This window comes from Bos javanicus, chromosome 10, assembly GCF_032452875.1.
Source record: "Bos javanicus breed banteng chromosome 10, ARS-OSU_banteng_1.0, whole genome shotgun sequence".
NCBI lineage: Eukaryota > Metazoa > Chordata > Mammalia > Artiodactyla > Bovidae > Bos > Bos javanicus.
The window spans coordinates 27,994,338-28,010,097 of NC_083877.1; the positions used below are offsets into that span (position 1 = coordinate 27,994,338).

The 15,760-nt window shown below is 38.5% G+C and overlaps 1 protein-coding gene across 7 annotated transcripts in view; it reads left to right on the forward strand.

Moving 5' to 3' along the window:
• Nucleotides 1–15,760, forward strand: part of SLC12A6 (solute carrier family 12 member 6) — an 84,270-nt gene that overhangs the window by 55,546 nt on the left and 12,964 nt on the right. For all 7 annotated transcript variants that reach the window (XM_061430648.1, XM_061430650.1, XM_061430649.1 and 4 more), the window contains 13 exons: nt 3,115–3,209; nt 4,673–4,804; nt 5,494–5,640; nt 6,985–7,039; nt 7,521–7,651; nt 8,324–8,565; nt 10,694–10,908; nt 11,676–11,834; nt 12,013–12,111; nt 12,579–12,636; nt 13,168–13,342; nt 13,646–13,764; nt 15,285–15,383. In XM_061430648.1, the coding sequence (XP_061286632.1) occupies nt 3,115–3,209; nt 4,673–4,804; nt 5,494–5,640; nt 6,985–7,039; nt 7,521–7,651; nt 8,324–8,565; nt 10,694–10,908; nt 11,676–11,834; nt 12,013–12,111; nt 12,579–12,636; nt 13,168–13,342; nt 13,646–13,764; nt 15,285–15,383 (1,726 nt within the window). The remainder of the gene's footprint in view (nt 1–3,114; nt 3,210–4,672; nt 4,805–5,493; nt 5,641–6,984; nt 7,040–7,520; nt 7,652–8,323; nt 8,566–10,693; nt 10,909–11,675; nt 11,835–12,012; nt 12,112–12,578; nt 12,637–13,167; nt 13,343–13,645; nt 13,765–15,284; nt 15,384–15,760) is intronic.

Sequence of the window (15,760 nt, forward strand, 5' to 3'; positions counted from 1 at the left end):
TGTCTACTCCCATCCCCCAAATGAAGAAAATAACGTTAACACACTCTCACATCACTCTTTCCCAGCCCCAACCCCTGTTGTACTGTTTTTATCTAGAATAGGTCAGTGGCAAAAAGGATGGGACTTCTCAATAAGTGGACTTAGAAGAGCTATCCATTTGCTAAAGAACTACATGATCTGATTTCTTCCTGTCTTTCTAGCCACTCTATCCTAACTCTATTTTGGCCATGTTATATATTCTGTTTATGAGTCCATTAAGATTATATCTGCTTTAGGATCTTTTATTTATTTATTTTTGCTTTAGGGTCTTTTAGAACTGCTGTTCCCTCTACCTGAAATGCAGGTTTTTCCCGTCCATCCTGTGCCAAGAGGACAGCCAGTTAGCACATACCAGCTCATGAAAGCCAAGTGTATCTTCTCTTCCTGAAACCAAGTTCAGTGAAGTCACATTAGTATTTTAAAATTAGCCTATGTGAATATTTGGCAAATACTATAAATTAGTATATAATTCTGGAGGACCTGCTTATCATCACTCTAATGATCTTATCAAAACTTGTCTGTCTTCCCATCCTGTCATAATCTATCCCAGTACATGTTTCATTTTCTTCATTGAACTTATCACTTTTTTAAAAGCTATTTTCTGTCTTTTGTGACTTTAGTATATGCACAGTGAAAATAGTCTGTAACTGCCTTGTCTACTGTTGTAGTGCCCAACATATAAGAACTTAGTAAGTATTTACTTATTGAATTAATTGAATAAATGAATTACTCTAAAGTGGTAATAATTTTTAGCTGTGTCATTCTCTAAAATTTTCTGGAAGCGTTGGAGAGAAGATAATAATTGTATTTCTTTTTATGACTTTTTATTATGGGAATTTCCAGAGGTACAGAAGAGTTAAGTAGAATAGCATAATGAAACAACATGAACCCATCGCCCAGCTTCTGGTTGCAATTTTTCAGCCCCCACCAAATTTTTTCCCCAGAATATTTTTGCCCTTTCTAAAGAAAATAACCAATCCGTATTCATATCCCTCTGATTGTTTCCTGACATTTGGTTTGAGTCAGGATTCTAACAAGTTTTGCACCTTGCGACTGATTTGGTATGTCATCTTAAGTCTCTTAATTTATGAGTTCACCTGTTTTAGTTTATGCCATTTATTTGTTAACAAAAGCAGATTATTGGTTATATGGAATTGTCCACATGCTGAATTTAAAAAAATTAATTTTACTTACTTACTTTTGGCTGTGTGGGTCTTCTTGCTGTGCGGGCTTTTTCTCTAGTCGTGGGGCTACTCTTCATTGTGGTGCATGGGCTTCTCACTGTGGTGGCTTTTCTTGCTATAGAACGTGGACTCGAGGGCACACGGACTTCAGTAGTTGTAGCACAGGGGTCAGTGGTCCACATGTTCTGTGGCACGTGGGACCCTCCTGGAGCAGGGGTCATTGGCAGGTGGATTCTTTACCACTTGATTCACTAGGGAAGCCCCACATTCTGAGTTTGATGACTGCATCTTTGTGGTGATGTTTAACATGTTCTTCCTTTGTTTTCTGTGAACTGATAGTTAGATTTAGAGGTTTGCTTATATTCAGCTTCCATTCATTCTTTGGTTAAGAATGAATTCATTCTTTGGTTAAATTGTACAGTGTTTCTTTTATTGCATTACATTAGAAGATTGTGTTGTCCCACTTTTAGTGATGCTAAGTTTGATCAGTGGGTTATGTCTCAGACTTTCACCTAATGCTTTTAGCAACCATTGATGATGACTGCTCATAACCATTATTTCATTAGGGGTTGGAAATTGATGGTGTTTTTTTAATTATAGCATTCCATCTGCATTAATTAGCTAGAATGTTGCTATGATGAAGAAATTTTCTCTCTTTGGTTACCTTGAAATATAGTTGGTACAGGAAAGGTGGGATTAGGGCTAATTGCTTAATTCTTTACATTTATTATTTTTCAGACTGATATTTTTTCATAGCAACTCTGTGAAGGGGACTAGTTTTTTTTTTTTTTTTTAAATGTACCATTTGGATATTTCAAGTAGTTGCATTTGAATTCATTGTATTATGTATTTTTAGTGTTCACATTATCCCATTTTCAGCCAGTGGGAACACCTTCAGATTGACTCTTCTGTCCTTTGACATGACTCTTCTGTCCTTTGACATGACTCAGTTATTTTGATAGCTTTCTGTTTCCCAAGCTCATCTTACATATATAAGGTTTTAGGACTTTAGATTAAAATCTTTAATTTTTATATTGATATCTAGTTCCTCAATATTTAAAATCTTAGAGTTTGGGGGGGGCTTTATTTATTTATTTTTGGCCTCAAACCATGCTATATGTAGGATCTTAGTTCCCCAACTAGGAGCTGAACCCTGTGCCCCCTGCAATGAAAGTATGGAGTCTTATTAACTACTCTGTTGCCAGTGAAGTCTTTAAAATCTTAGTTCTTAATGACATTTACACAGTTATTAAAATTCTCTCTTCTGCCAGACCTGTATAGCTGTGTAACTTTTACATGATAAAGAACCAGAGTTAAGAAAGCACTCAAACAACAGAATCTCTACTGTTTTAGGGAACCCAATCTCTCCTTCGTTTTTCCTCGGAATGGATTCACCAAATTATTGTGGGATGCCTGTATTCACATAAAAAGATATGTGGCAAATGTTTGTACAAAAATGGTGTCATTTAGAAAAGGTCAGACAGCCCTGAAGGCCAAAGGCTTTTATTGCCATTATCAACAGGAACCGTGTGTAAAGTAGCCTTGTCCAGCACAGTGTTGTACACCGAGCAGGTACTCAATGACTTTTTATTTTTCATTCTGGCTTTGGATGACATTAAGAGTAGGCTCTCTCTAGGCTAGAGTCTTAAAAGAATAGTGTTTCCAGTCTTCATATTGTTAAGAAAAGGAATGACCCATGTTTACTTCTTAGAGATTTGCTTTTGCTCCTTTTCAAGAGGAAGTCACATTCTCCAGGCAATGCTACCACTCTTGAGATGAAAATCTGAATATGAAAGTGAGTTTCATTATTACAGAGGCAACATGCAGTTCTTTGGTGCTGATGCCTCTTCAGTATCAATGAGAAACTAACATGGTATACTTTTTTTTCCAGATGATGGACATAAGAAAGCGCGAAATGCTTATCTTAACAATTCCAATTATGAAGAAGGAGATGAATATTTTGATAAGAATTTGGCACTCTTTGAGGTAATATTTGGGAGAAAACTAGGGCAGAGACTTCAGGAACAGAAATTTCAAGATTGTTGTCTTCCACCCCATCTAGTTTTAAAATTGTACAGGTTGGATAACTTAATAACTGTTAAAATATAGTACTCATTATTATAGTTTGTCATTGCAGTTGATTTAATCTATATAATTATTGCTAGTTAACAAATAACCATTGAATCAAATTTCTGTGAAAGAAAGAGGAATGTTGACATCACAGGCATATGGAGAATCTTGCTGTCTATTTTAACTAGGATGTAAATGTTTATGTTGTAATAATCTATAAAATTTTTCAAGTCTGTGTTTGGGATGAATTTACCTTAGAACTAGTAACCAAAAGAGTTTCTCTAGTGGCTCAGCAGTAAAGAATCTGCCTGCAGTGCAGGAGCTGCCGGAGATTTAAGTTCTGTCCCTGGGTTGGGAAGATCCCCTGGAGGAGGGCATGGCAACCCACTCCAGTATTCTTGCCTGAAGAATCCCACGGACAGAAGAGACTGGCAGGCTACAGTCCATGGGGTCACAAAGAGTTGTACATGACTAAAGCGACTTAGCACAGCACTAACCAAAAAGCAGGGTAGGAAGCAGGCTGTTGGATTAAAAGGACCTGAATGTCTCATCTGACTAAGACGGCATGGACTTTGATGGAATCTGTGGCCTGATTGTTGAAAGGAGCCTGGTTTAGTCCAGCACTGCTTTGTCTTACTTTGGACAATGATTCGAATGCCACTTTTCTCAGTGTTCCTGTTTTTTTAAATAATATTTTCTCTTAGTTTCCTTCAAGAAAAGGTCTGAGGTGAATATTTGGTTCAGTCACAGAAGTTTTTCATTGACATGTCCACGCTTGGTGCTGTAAATAATAACTATAAATATGAGTTGACTATTAGTAATACTGTTAGCAGATTGCTAGCAGTACTGTGATTAAAAATTATGTCATCGATGTTCTTTGTGAGGTTTGCAGTCGCATGTGTGCTCAGTCATGTCCGACTCTTTGCGACCTCATGGACTGTAGCCTGCCAGGCTCCTCTGTCCATGGGATTTTCAAAGCAAGGATACTGGAGTGGGTTGCCATTTTCTCCTTCAGGGGATCTTCCCGACCCCAGGGATTGAATGAGCATCTCTTGCATCTCCTGCATTGGCAGGTGGATTCTTTACCACTAGCGCCATCTGGGAACCTTTTATGAGGTTACAACTGTCTATAAGGAGCCAGTGTGGTTTTTTGTTTTCTGTCAGCTATTACAATCATAAAGCCTTTCATTTAAGAATTTCCTAAGAATTCATGTAGCTCTGATTACATCTTATAATATGAGGGGAGAATAAAATCTCTGATAGATTTTTAAAAAATATTTGCCTGTGATTACCTTGCAGTTTTCTGGTAGATGGATCGTTTTGATGTTTATTCCCAGTGTTCTTCATCATGTATTTCTTCCTTATTTCTGGCTTTATAGGAAGAAATGGACACCAGACCAAAGGTGTCTTCTCTCCTTAGCCGCTTGGCCAATTATACTAATCTGACACAAGGAGCAAAGGAACATGAAGAGGCAGAGAACATCACTGAAGGGAAAAAGAAGCCCACCAAGGTGAGGCCTTAGAATAGTAAGGCAAGTTAAAAGACCCCATGTAGAAGACAGGAAAAAATGTCCTGGGTATCACTCTTTGCTCAACAGCTATTGAGCACTTTGTATATGCCAGCCATGTGAGGGGTGAGTTCTGTAATGTGTAGCTGGGAGATGAGCATTCCAGGGAAAGGGACTAGCACTTCAAAAGAAGAGTGTCCACACCCATGAAAATATGGAACAAAATTACAAGTTAGCTTTCTGGCTGTTCAGGAGTAAAGCAACACTCAGATCTTTTTATCAACTCCATTTACCAACTACTATGAAAAATTTATACCAAGTTCTGAAGAAATTCCATCAAGTCATTATCCCATTTTTTTTTTTTTTTAAGAAAAAACTAATGCCCTTGAAGAATAGAAACTTCTAAATTGTTGAAGATGCACCTAAAAGTTTGTGATGGGATTCCTATGTAAAAACATGTGGAGATCTCTGTAAAGTTAAAATATGTATCTCTAGGAATAATAAGTATGGTGATAGACATTTGTTAGATGGAGATTTTGTATGTGCCTATTTAAAGATACTGCTTAAACTTATCTCTGTTTTGCAATTAAAATTATAGTTAGGGCACAAGTTTTTATATAAAAGTAAAGGGATGAATCAGCTCTTCTAGATGACTACATGATTTTTTCTTTTGTCAATATCTTTCTTTCCAGACTCCCCAAATGGGTACCTTCATGGGTGTCTACCTCCCATGTCTACAAAATATTTTTGGAGTGATCCTGTTTCTGCGCCTCACATGGGTGGTGGGCACAGCTGGAGTTCTGCAGGCCTTTGCAATTGTCCTTATCTGCTGCTGCTGTGTAAGTCCCAAGTTGACCACTGGAAATCACCTGGAACATGCAAGAGCTCAAGAGTATCATGCTTTAACCTCTTAAGGAATAAAAGAAAGAATACATACTGGGAAAATACTCATGATTTCAACAGGAGAGATTATTTTGGTATTAAAATCTAAAGGATTTTCAGTTTAGTCACTTACTGACTGCTTATATCTGTAATATATTGTACTCAAAATTACAAGGAAAGGCTTCCCTTGGAAGTAGAAGATACAGCCCCTGACTTCAAACACTTCAGAAGACAAACCATTTGAATTTGATAATGCTAGTGTTGTGACAGAAAATGTGTTAGAAAATGTGATGTGTTACTCCACTGCAGGACCAGTAAACAGCTGATTGTTGTTTGGGGGTAAGAAGTATTTATTTTGAACTGGCATCCCTTACCCCTTTTCCAGAAATTGGGGTGTTATTTCCAGGTCTTCTTTCCATTATACTGAGAACATTCTGGTCTTCTTTTAATTTAAATTCCTCTTATCTGTGTATCCCAGCTACATCTGTCAGTTTTGTTGTAAATTGATAGATTATTATAAACATTTTTTTATTATTAAGCTGTTTGCTGACTTATTGCTGTCACCATCACACACTCCCTGTACATTTTGCTCAACTGAGTACCATGCAAAGCAGGGTAAGCGGACATAGTCCATATCATTCATAACTCAATTTTTTTTTTCAGTTTCTTAGTCTTGAAACTTGAGGGCCGTATTTGACTCCTTGATTGCTGGTAATATCTCATCAGGTATCAAGGCCAATGAGGTGTGCCTCTGAAATCTCTTGTCCAACCCCTTCTTTATATGCCTACTTCTCCCACTGCAGTCCTTTCCTCTCACTGAACCACTGTATTAGCCTGCTAACAAGTCATTCTGCCTCCATCTGCTCCCCATCTGCAGTCCACTCTGTACTCTGCCACTATCAGGTAATTTTTTTTTAAATACAGTTCTTGTGAACTCAGAAGTCTCCAGTGGTTCTCGTTACTGAATATTCTTGTTATTGTAGCCAGTGTTTAGTCAGTTTCCAATCTGTTTTCCAAGTTTTTAGCTAGAAGATCAGGGTAGGATCAGTGGTTCTTAATAGCACCTAACCCACTGATTACCATGAAGGAGCATTTTAACGGAATACTCCAGATACCAGTAGTGTGACTAGTGCAGTGATGAAGCTCGTCATCTCATTTCCATACCACTGAGTATGAGGGAACTCCTTCCATGTAAGTATGTAGAGTTGAATATCCGACAGGTGCTCTGAGACCTGCAGATGGGAAAGTAGTGTGGAAATGTTGTCTTTGAATAGTAACAGCCTTCTCTTTTCTCTTTATAGACAATGTTGACTGCTATCTCCATGAGTGCCATTGCCACTAATGGAGTGGTGCCAGGTCAGTAGCTGAGATTGGATTTCATGGATTGTCACTGATTACTGTATGTTTATGCTATAAAGATAGAGGTGCAGACTTCCAAGGAATGTTATTTATTTAGTCTGTTGGCCACAGGCACTACTGTTTGACTTGAGAAACCGTCTTTTAAAAAAATCTTTATTCTTTAAGCTAGAATATCTCATTTCTACTGCATTTGTAGCTTCATTTAGTTGGAATTTATATTTTATTCAGCTATCTGACGCCTCTGGTAAATATCATCTGATATTTTTCTTAGTAATACTGACAAAATTGTGCTGCTTTATGTGGGATATTAGATGTGTGGTATGAAGGTTTCATCTTTTACTTCCTACTGGGAAATCTACTTTTTATCACATTCAGGGTTTTTAAAAGCCTGAAGCATTTATCCTTTTTTACAACTTGTTTACATTCCTGTTACTAGCATGCTTTCTTTATCTTGTTCACCTTCTGTTTTACCTTTTAGCTGGAGGCTCATACTTCATGATTTCCCGAGCACTGGGCCCAGAGTTTGGAGGAGCTGTTGGCCTCTGCTTCTATCTTGGTACCACATTTGCAGCAGCTATGTATATCCTTGGTGCCATTGAAATATTTCTGGTGAGTAATGGCTTAATTGTGGTCTATAGTATGGAAAAGATACAGACTTGGACTTATTTTGCTGTTTGATAGCAAAGCTTTTGAGAAATCATCTATAGGAATCAATCAAGTGATTGACTGCTGACCTGTTATTGACTGCCTACTGGGAGTATGAGTCAGAGAGGTTGAAGGTATCCTTTGGCTGCCTACTCCCTCCCCTCCACCCCATCACCAGCACCCTGCCACCTCACCCAAAAAGGTAAAGTCTCAGAAGCAAGACGTGCTAATGGGGAAAAAGTAAAATAAAGTTTATTTCTTTTGATGTTTTTATCCCAATGACATAAAATGTTTATTTATTTATTTATTCACTGGGATATATTTTTTACTATTTAAAGTAACAATAGCAGAAGTAGGACTCAAGATAATCTTTACAGTTACTTTGTCTAACACTTTGGATAAGCTATTAACATATCCCTTGTTTTTCCACTTGGAAGTGTAAGTATTCAGAATAGCATGTAGGCTAATCAATGACACCCTATTTTTGTGGGCATTTTAGATCGAAACATGAATGAGGCTATGTCTCCAGTCACTTTGTGTCTCAGTTTTGCTTTCGTTTGTGAAAGCAAATGCAAACAACAACAACCCTTTGATTACTTTGAATGACCTCATTTTCTCCTTTTTTTTGCTTAACAGGTATATATCGTCCCTCGAGCTGCCATCTTTCAGAGTGACGATGCACTCAAGGAGTCAGCAGCCATGCTAAATAACATGCGTGTCTATGGGACAGCCTTCTTGGTCCTCATGGTATTGGTGGTATTCATCGGCGTACGCTATGTGAACAAGTTTGCCTCACTCTTTCTGGCCTGTGTCATTGTGTCCATCTTGGCCATCTACGCTGGAGCCATCAAGTCTTCTTTCGCACCTCCACACTTCCCGTATGTGTCTCTGACTAGGCATCATTATTAGGTAGCCGTTAACAGCATCTGGTGATGTGATCATTTCAAGGCAGAATTTCACAGTTTCACTGAGATTTCCCCCTTGGATAAGCCCAGTTAGATCTGTGCAGGAAGCCTCTGAGGAAACTGTGTGTGTCGTCTTCCTTATGTCCCAAGCATAGAATTGGCAGCTGTGCCATCATTTGGATATAGACAGTAGGTTTTTCAAAACCTTCTGATAATGATTATGTATATTTGAACTATTCATGAAAGGCTTTCAAACAGCATAGTTACTGCCAGCAACCTTGATAAAGTATTTAAATGTTAGATTCCTTTTATTAATGAAAAATCAAGAGAGTCAAGAAAACCTTAATTCCTACCTAAGTATTTACAACTGAATTTTTTATTTTGATTTTAGTACAATAGTACAATTTAGTACAATAATGAACTCTCTAGTCACAAAATAAGGCAAATAAATGTCACATCATTTGCATGTGTATCTGTTTCTATATAAATTATATGACATACATAAGTAGTACAGGTGCCTTAATGTATACCCTTTGAAGTAGAAATGGGTTTGTACAAATATATGACTCAAAGGCTCACCTGTTTTCCGTTTGACTAGAGGCATAGGAACTAGCCAGCACTGAGTATTGCTTGTCACCTTGTTATAGTGACTGTCTTTGAAAAATCATCCAAGTAACCCAGGGATCACACTCATCAGTCTTAGGTTGATTTAACCTGATTACTGAAAAATAGATTTTTCAAGATGAAAAATCAGGTCCAGAGAAATTAAATGACTTGCCCCAAAGTTAATGATTGGCAGAGCAAGAACACAAACCTTGTGATTTGCTGAATCCCAGTCCAGTATTTCTTCTCCTGTGCAAAGTGCTGTCAGTAATAAGAGTCCATGATAAATTTTCAGTCTGCTTATCCAGGAACTGTAAAGTAACTGGAGATCCACTTGAGTCATAGAAGTACTAAAGGCTACATTCTGGCTATATCTTAACTTGGGAAATTCCATTTTCCTCAAGTTTTCCTTTGATGTGTCTCCTCTTTTTTGGTGGGCCAAATTCATGTGTGGTGTTTTCTTTAAAATATTTCAGCAAAACAAGTCTAAAAACCTAGAGGAATGCATAAAACAAGACTGGGAAATGTTGGGAGTTGTTGAAGCTGAGTGACAGGCACATGATTTATCACATATGTATGCTATCATTTTGCAGATTTCAAAAGTTGCTTTTTTCTTCCGAGAGTTATTTTAACTGTGGGTGTATTATTCTTTTATTTGTATTTATATCTTTGGTTTAAAGAAAAAAATGAACAGTCTATATTTGTATTATCCTTAAATATCCTCACTCCACTAGGTCTAGGCTTAGGTTCAAAAACAGTTTTCTATTAGGCCGTAGAGGGACGGCCTAATTATAGCCAAGCTGTCTTCACTGAAACAGTATCCAGAAGATTTGACCTTTTTCTATATATTTTCAAAGGGGTTTTTATTAGCATAAGGCTTTTTCTTAGACCAAAATGAAAGAGGTGGATTTGTGTGTGTGTGTGTGTGTGTGTAAGAAGAATAAAAAGACTCTTAAGATTTATTTTAGACCCTGCTGCTGCCAAGTCACTTCAGTCATGTCCGACTCTGTGCGACTCCTTAGACAGCAGCCCACCAGGCTCCCCCGTCCCTGGGATTCTCCAGGCAAGAACACTGGAGTGGGTTGCCATTGCCTTCTCCGATTTTAGACCCAACAATTGGCTAATAACGTAGAAATTCTATAAGATGATTCAGCACAGCATCTTCAGACAGTTCCTGTATTTGGATTCTGTTACTACTACCCACCACCTGTGTGAGGTCAGGCAGACTACTTTTTCTCCCTAAATTTCAGTTCCTCCACAACAGAGAAATACTGTGGTACATATTTTGTGAGATCGCTGTAAGGGTTAGGTTGGCAGAAAATGTAAGATACCATTTGCAGAGCTAGTTCTTTTCCCACCCATGACAGTAAAAACTCTTCGAGATGAGATTTTTTTTTTCCTTTGCAAGCATATATATACTAACCTATTTCTAAACTATTTTCTTTTTTAAAATAGTTTTTCCTCGGCTTCAGTTTTCTTCCTGTTCTTTTTCACTTAGGGTCTGCATGCTGGGCAACCGCACCCTTTCATCAAGACATATTGACGTTTGCTCAAAGACCAAGGAAGTTAACAACATGACAGTGCCGTCAAAGCTGTGGGGCTTCTTCTGTAACTCAAGTCAGTTTTTCAACGCCACTTGCGATGAGTACTTTGTTCACAATAATGTCACTTCGATCCAGGGCATCCCTGGATTGGCTAGCGGTGTCATTACAGGTGAGTTAGGAGGTTTGGGGACACGTTTCTTACTCTTCTATTATCCATCAACACTCACTGCCACAGTACCACTTCCCTTCTTAAATTCAGCATACAACTCAATTCAACATCTTTCTGCTTTTCTGTTAATGAATTTATCCTTTTTCAGGACATCTTTGTAGCGTTGTCTGCTAAAATTTACTGCTCTTGAAAGCAGAGCTGAAGAAATTACTTTTAAACTTAAGATAATAAAGTATTCTGTGTGTTAACACATTGTAAAGTTGTCAGTTTTTCCAACAGCCACAGCTAGAATTACTTTAATGTCATCAAACCCACATGTGTTTTCCTGACTCATCTAAATTTTTGAAATTCTTTCCTTAAGTGATTTCTGTCTTAACTGTCTGGTCCACAAATATCTTTGCATGTAAGCAAGTTTACACTAAGGTGTTAGCATTGATACCTAATTTTAAAAAAAAAATAAACTTTGTAAGGGCGTTCAGCTTAGTCTGCTTAACTTTTGCTAATTTGCATTGGTAAACGCAACTGTATTTGTACATACCAAAGTATTTGGCAAACTACATCTGAACCAGATGGGAAAGGGCATTAGGTTTTTATTTTTGTGTACTTTATGATATGTATGTGCATATATCTGTGCTCTGTAGAAGCAAACATACCCTTAAAAACCATATAAATGACAGATCTGATTTAGAATACTGTTGGCTAGAAAACTATCCAGTTGTGTCCTTTCCGTACTGCTACTGCTTATATACCCCTTGATCCCCCTGCAGAGAATCTTTGGAGTAATTATCTACCAAAGGGAGAGATCATTGAGAAGCCCTCAGCCAAATCTTCCGAAGTCTTAGGCAGCTTAAACCATGAGTATGTCCTTGTGGACATCACCACCTCTTTCACTCTTCTGGTGGGCATCTTCTTTCCCTCTGTCACAGGTAAGCACATGGGCTGTTGTCTGTATTATGGGTGATGAGACCAGGGAAGGGGTTTTTCTTAGGAGACAAAGCTATATTCTCGGGATTCCTAGATTTTCCTCTAGCCTTTGATAGCAGTTCAAATATCAATGTCTAGGAACTAAAGAAGTTAACTTGTTCTTTTTTTCCTTTTTTAAAGGCATCATGGCAGGATCAAACAGATCTGGGGATCTGAAAGATGCTCAAAAGTCCATTCCCATTGGCACTATCCTCGCCATCCTGACCACCTCCTTTGTCTGTATCCTTTTGCTGGATCCAGTTTGAGTTTTAGTTATAGGAACAGCCATAGAACAAGGGTGATCAGTATTTTTATCCTGGTAATAAAGATATCTGCTTTCTACCCCCTCACTTCACACCAGATAATCTACCTGTGAAAGTTGCTCCATCGTGTCTGACTCTTTGTGACCTCATGGACTTAGTCCATGGAACTCTCCAGGCCAGAATACTGGAGTGGGTAGCCTTTCCCTTCTCCAGGGGATCTTCCCAATCCAGGGGTCAAACCCAGGTCTCCCGCATTGCAGGCGGATTCTTTACCAGCTAAGCCACAAGGGAAACCCAGATAATCTACCTACCTCATCTCTAAAACTCAAGAAAGAATTTATGAGATTAGTGAATTAGCCACTCATTTTACTGGTAGAAATATCCTGAGTGTTTATGTTCATCTTAGAGGGTGAATGGCAGTTTCCTTGACTCTCAGTGTCTTAGATTTAAGCAACGTTGTCCTTTTTGGTGCATGTATTGAAGGTGTTGTCCTCAGAGACAAGTGAGTAATTGATTTCTTTTACAGCCACCTATCTATCTTCCATTATGTCTGATCATCCCATACAGCACCAAGACAGTTATAAACTCAAAACCCACCTGAGATGTGTATCAAAAGTAACAATAGAAAGTACATATATATAGGTCCCCAAAAGAGAGGCCAGTATGTTGTTGTATATGATGCAGCAAGTATTCCTCAATAAAGCAGTGAATTTGTCTGAATATTGAGGATTTTCCTGTACAATAAGAGCTGTTGGAAAACTGACTAAAAGTAAAAGAGGGCAAATAACAAAAATTAAAAAAATTTTTTAAGTTTCTGTTTTCTCTATGAGACATAAGGGTGTCCGATTGGCATTCTGAATAAAAGCTGGAAACGTACTTTCTTCATTTCCTTCATACAGGCTACTAGTATTTTTCCTTTCTCATCTGTGAGCATAAAAAATTATAAATAGAAAAAATTGAGTGAATGTCTATCTAGCATTTTCATCTAAAGTTATTTCCAGGTTAAACGTCCCCACTCTGATTTCTCTCCCAGGTTTGGAGATGCTGTGAAAGGTAATCTGGTGGTAGGAACCTTATCTTGGCCATCCCCGTGGGTGATTGTTATTGGCTCCTTCTTCTCCACATGTGGGGCTGGACTTCAGAGTCTCACAGGAGCACCGAGGCTGCTACAGGCTATAGCCAAGGATAACATTATACCCTTTCTGAGGGTGAGTGACCCTATTCTATGCCCTCTTCCTTTTTTCTCCCAGTTTTAGGAGAAACTGATCTTCATAGGCTTAGGAATTATTGGACCATATAATATGAAGATGGGTTTTAGCACAAGACTCTGTATAGCCCTCTAAATCTCTGGTATGAGTTTATATGTTAGTGGAATAAAGGTATTTAAAAGCTACCACAGTTGTAATGCTGTTATCTTAAAGATCTCTGAAACTATAGCATAGAGGAATAAGGGAGCATTGACTCAAACATTTCCTACACTCATCTGTCTGATACTTCACTTCTATGCACAGGTTTTTGGTCACAGCAAAGCCAATGGGGAACCTACCTGGGCTTTACTTCTGACTGCTGCCATTGCAGAACTGGGAATCCTTATTGCCTCCCTGGATCTCGTGGCTCCAATTCTTTCCATGTAAGAGCCAGTTATTCTCTTCATTTGTTGTTGCATATGTGATGTCTAGGTTCATGGGAATTCCCTGGTGGTCCAGTGGTTAGGACTCCATGCTTTCACTGCCAAGGGCACGGGTCCAGTCCCTGGTCAGGGAACTGAAATCCTACAAGCTACGCAGTGTGACTAGGAAAAAAAAAAAAAAAAAAAACGCAGTGTGGTCTCATCTATGTTTTTAAAAACATAATAAACAGAGTAAAATATGCAAGGAGTGCTAAATGTTAGCAGTTATGATTGTGAATTTTCTCCCTATTTTTTTTTGTTTCTATACTTTTCTACAAAAAACAGATACTATGATAATTTGAGGGGGAAAACTTTCATTAAAGCTTAGCTTATTTTCTGGCCCTCTAGGTTATTTTCAGTGTGCTGAGGATAAGCATAAGATGACTAAGACACAACCTTAGAGAACTGATGGTAGATAAAGAAACCAGTGATGCTTGTCTAGTATGATGAATACTGTGGTCAGGGTGAACACTGCATGCTCTATGAGCTCTACAGTGGTCCACCTCTGTACTGAGAATCAGGAAAGGTTTTCTGGAGGAAGTGATGCTTATATCATGAAGTGAAGGGGTGAGTGAAGGGGTGAAAGAAATTCCAGGCAGGGAATGTGTGTGAAGGAATCAAGAGATGAAATAGTGCAGTGCATTCAGAGAAGTGAAAGTCTGACTTTGAGAGTGGAAGGTGTGGGTAGGGTAAGTGCAGAGCAGGGAAGTAAGCAGAAGTGGATCACAGAGGACCTGGAACTTTTCCTGAAAGTAGTGGATAATCCTTAGAGGACAAAATGGTCATATTTCTATTTCATAATGATTAATTCTGTATAAAAGATAGGTTAAGTGAAGTGAAGTCGCTCAGTCGTGTCTGACTCTTTGCGACCCCATGGACTGTAGCCTACCAGGCTTCTCCGTCCATGGGATTTTCCAGGCACGAGAACTGGAGTGGGTTGCCATTTCCTTCTCCAGGGGATCTTCCCGACCCAGGGATCGAACCCGGGTCTCTGGCATTGTAGGCAGACGCTTTACCGTCTGAGCCACCAGGGAAGTCCAAAATTGAGCCGGAAGTTGGAAGTTTCCAGTGCCAGTTGGAAGCATATTTAACTAATCCAACAAAGAACAAATGAGAGCCTGAACTATGCTGATAGAAGTAGAGGTGGAAAGGAGAGGGAAAAAGTTTAGAGTTTTGTAAATAGAGGGAATCCATGGGACTTGATAAGTGAATTTAGAACTAAGGTTGAGTAGTGAAGAGGAAACTGAGTATTACCCCAAGAGTAACTGGATAAAAAGTGGTAGTGTCTTTCACTGCGTGAGAACTTAGAAGGTTGAGCAAGTCTGTGGGGAGGTGAAGTTTTTCTACACTCTATTCTTAATCAAAGGCTAGTGGGCTAGAACAAAGGCTTAAATACAGCGAAGCTCTCTAGTTATTTAAAATAATCCTTGAAGAATTATTTTACAATAATAATCATTCCTCATACATTTTTATTCTGCCAGGTTTTTTCTCATGTGTTACCTCTTTGTGAATTTGGCATGTGCCTTGCAAACATTGCTTCGAACACCCAACTGGAGACCCCGGTTCCGCTACTACCACTGGTAAGTCTGCTTTTTTTCTTCTTCCCCATATTTGGAGAGAACTCATTGAACTTGAAAACTAGGAGATTCTGAACTCTCAATCCAGTTTTCTTCTTGGCCATTTGTTTCATACTGTCTCTTTTAGCTTCCTGTGTTCACATGAATTTCCAGCATCCTACTGTGGTTTTTTAGTACATAGTTCAGGCTCTCATTTCTTCTTTGTTGGATTAGTTAAATAAGTTTAATACATGGTTTTATAATAGCTTATAATACTCAATTGAGAATAAAGGTCAAAACTATGAAATAAATATTTCCAGGCTGCTGTGTTCCTCAGTTTAAAACAACCTACCTTTTGCTTATCGGATTGCCTGTTTACATCTTAGCTGAGCCCTGAGCTT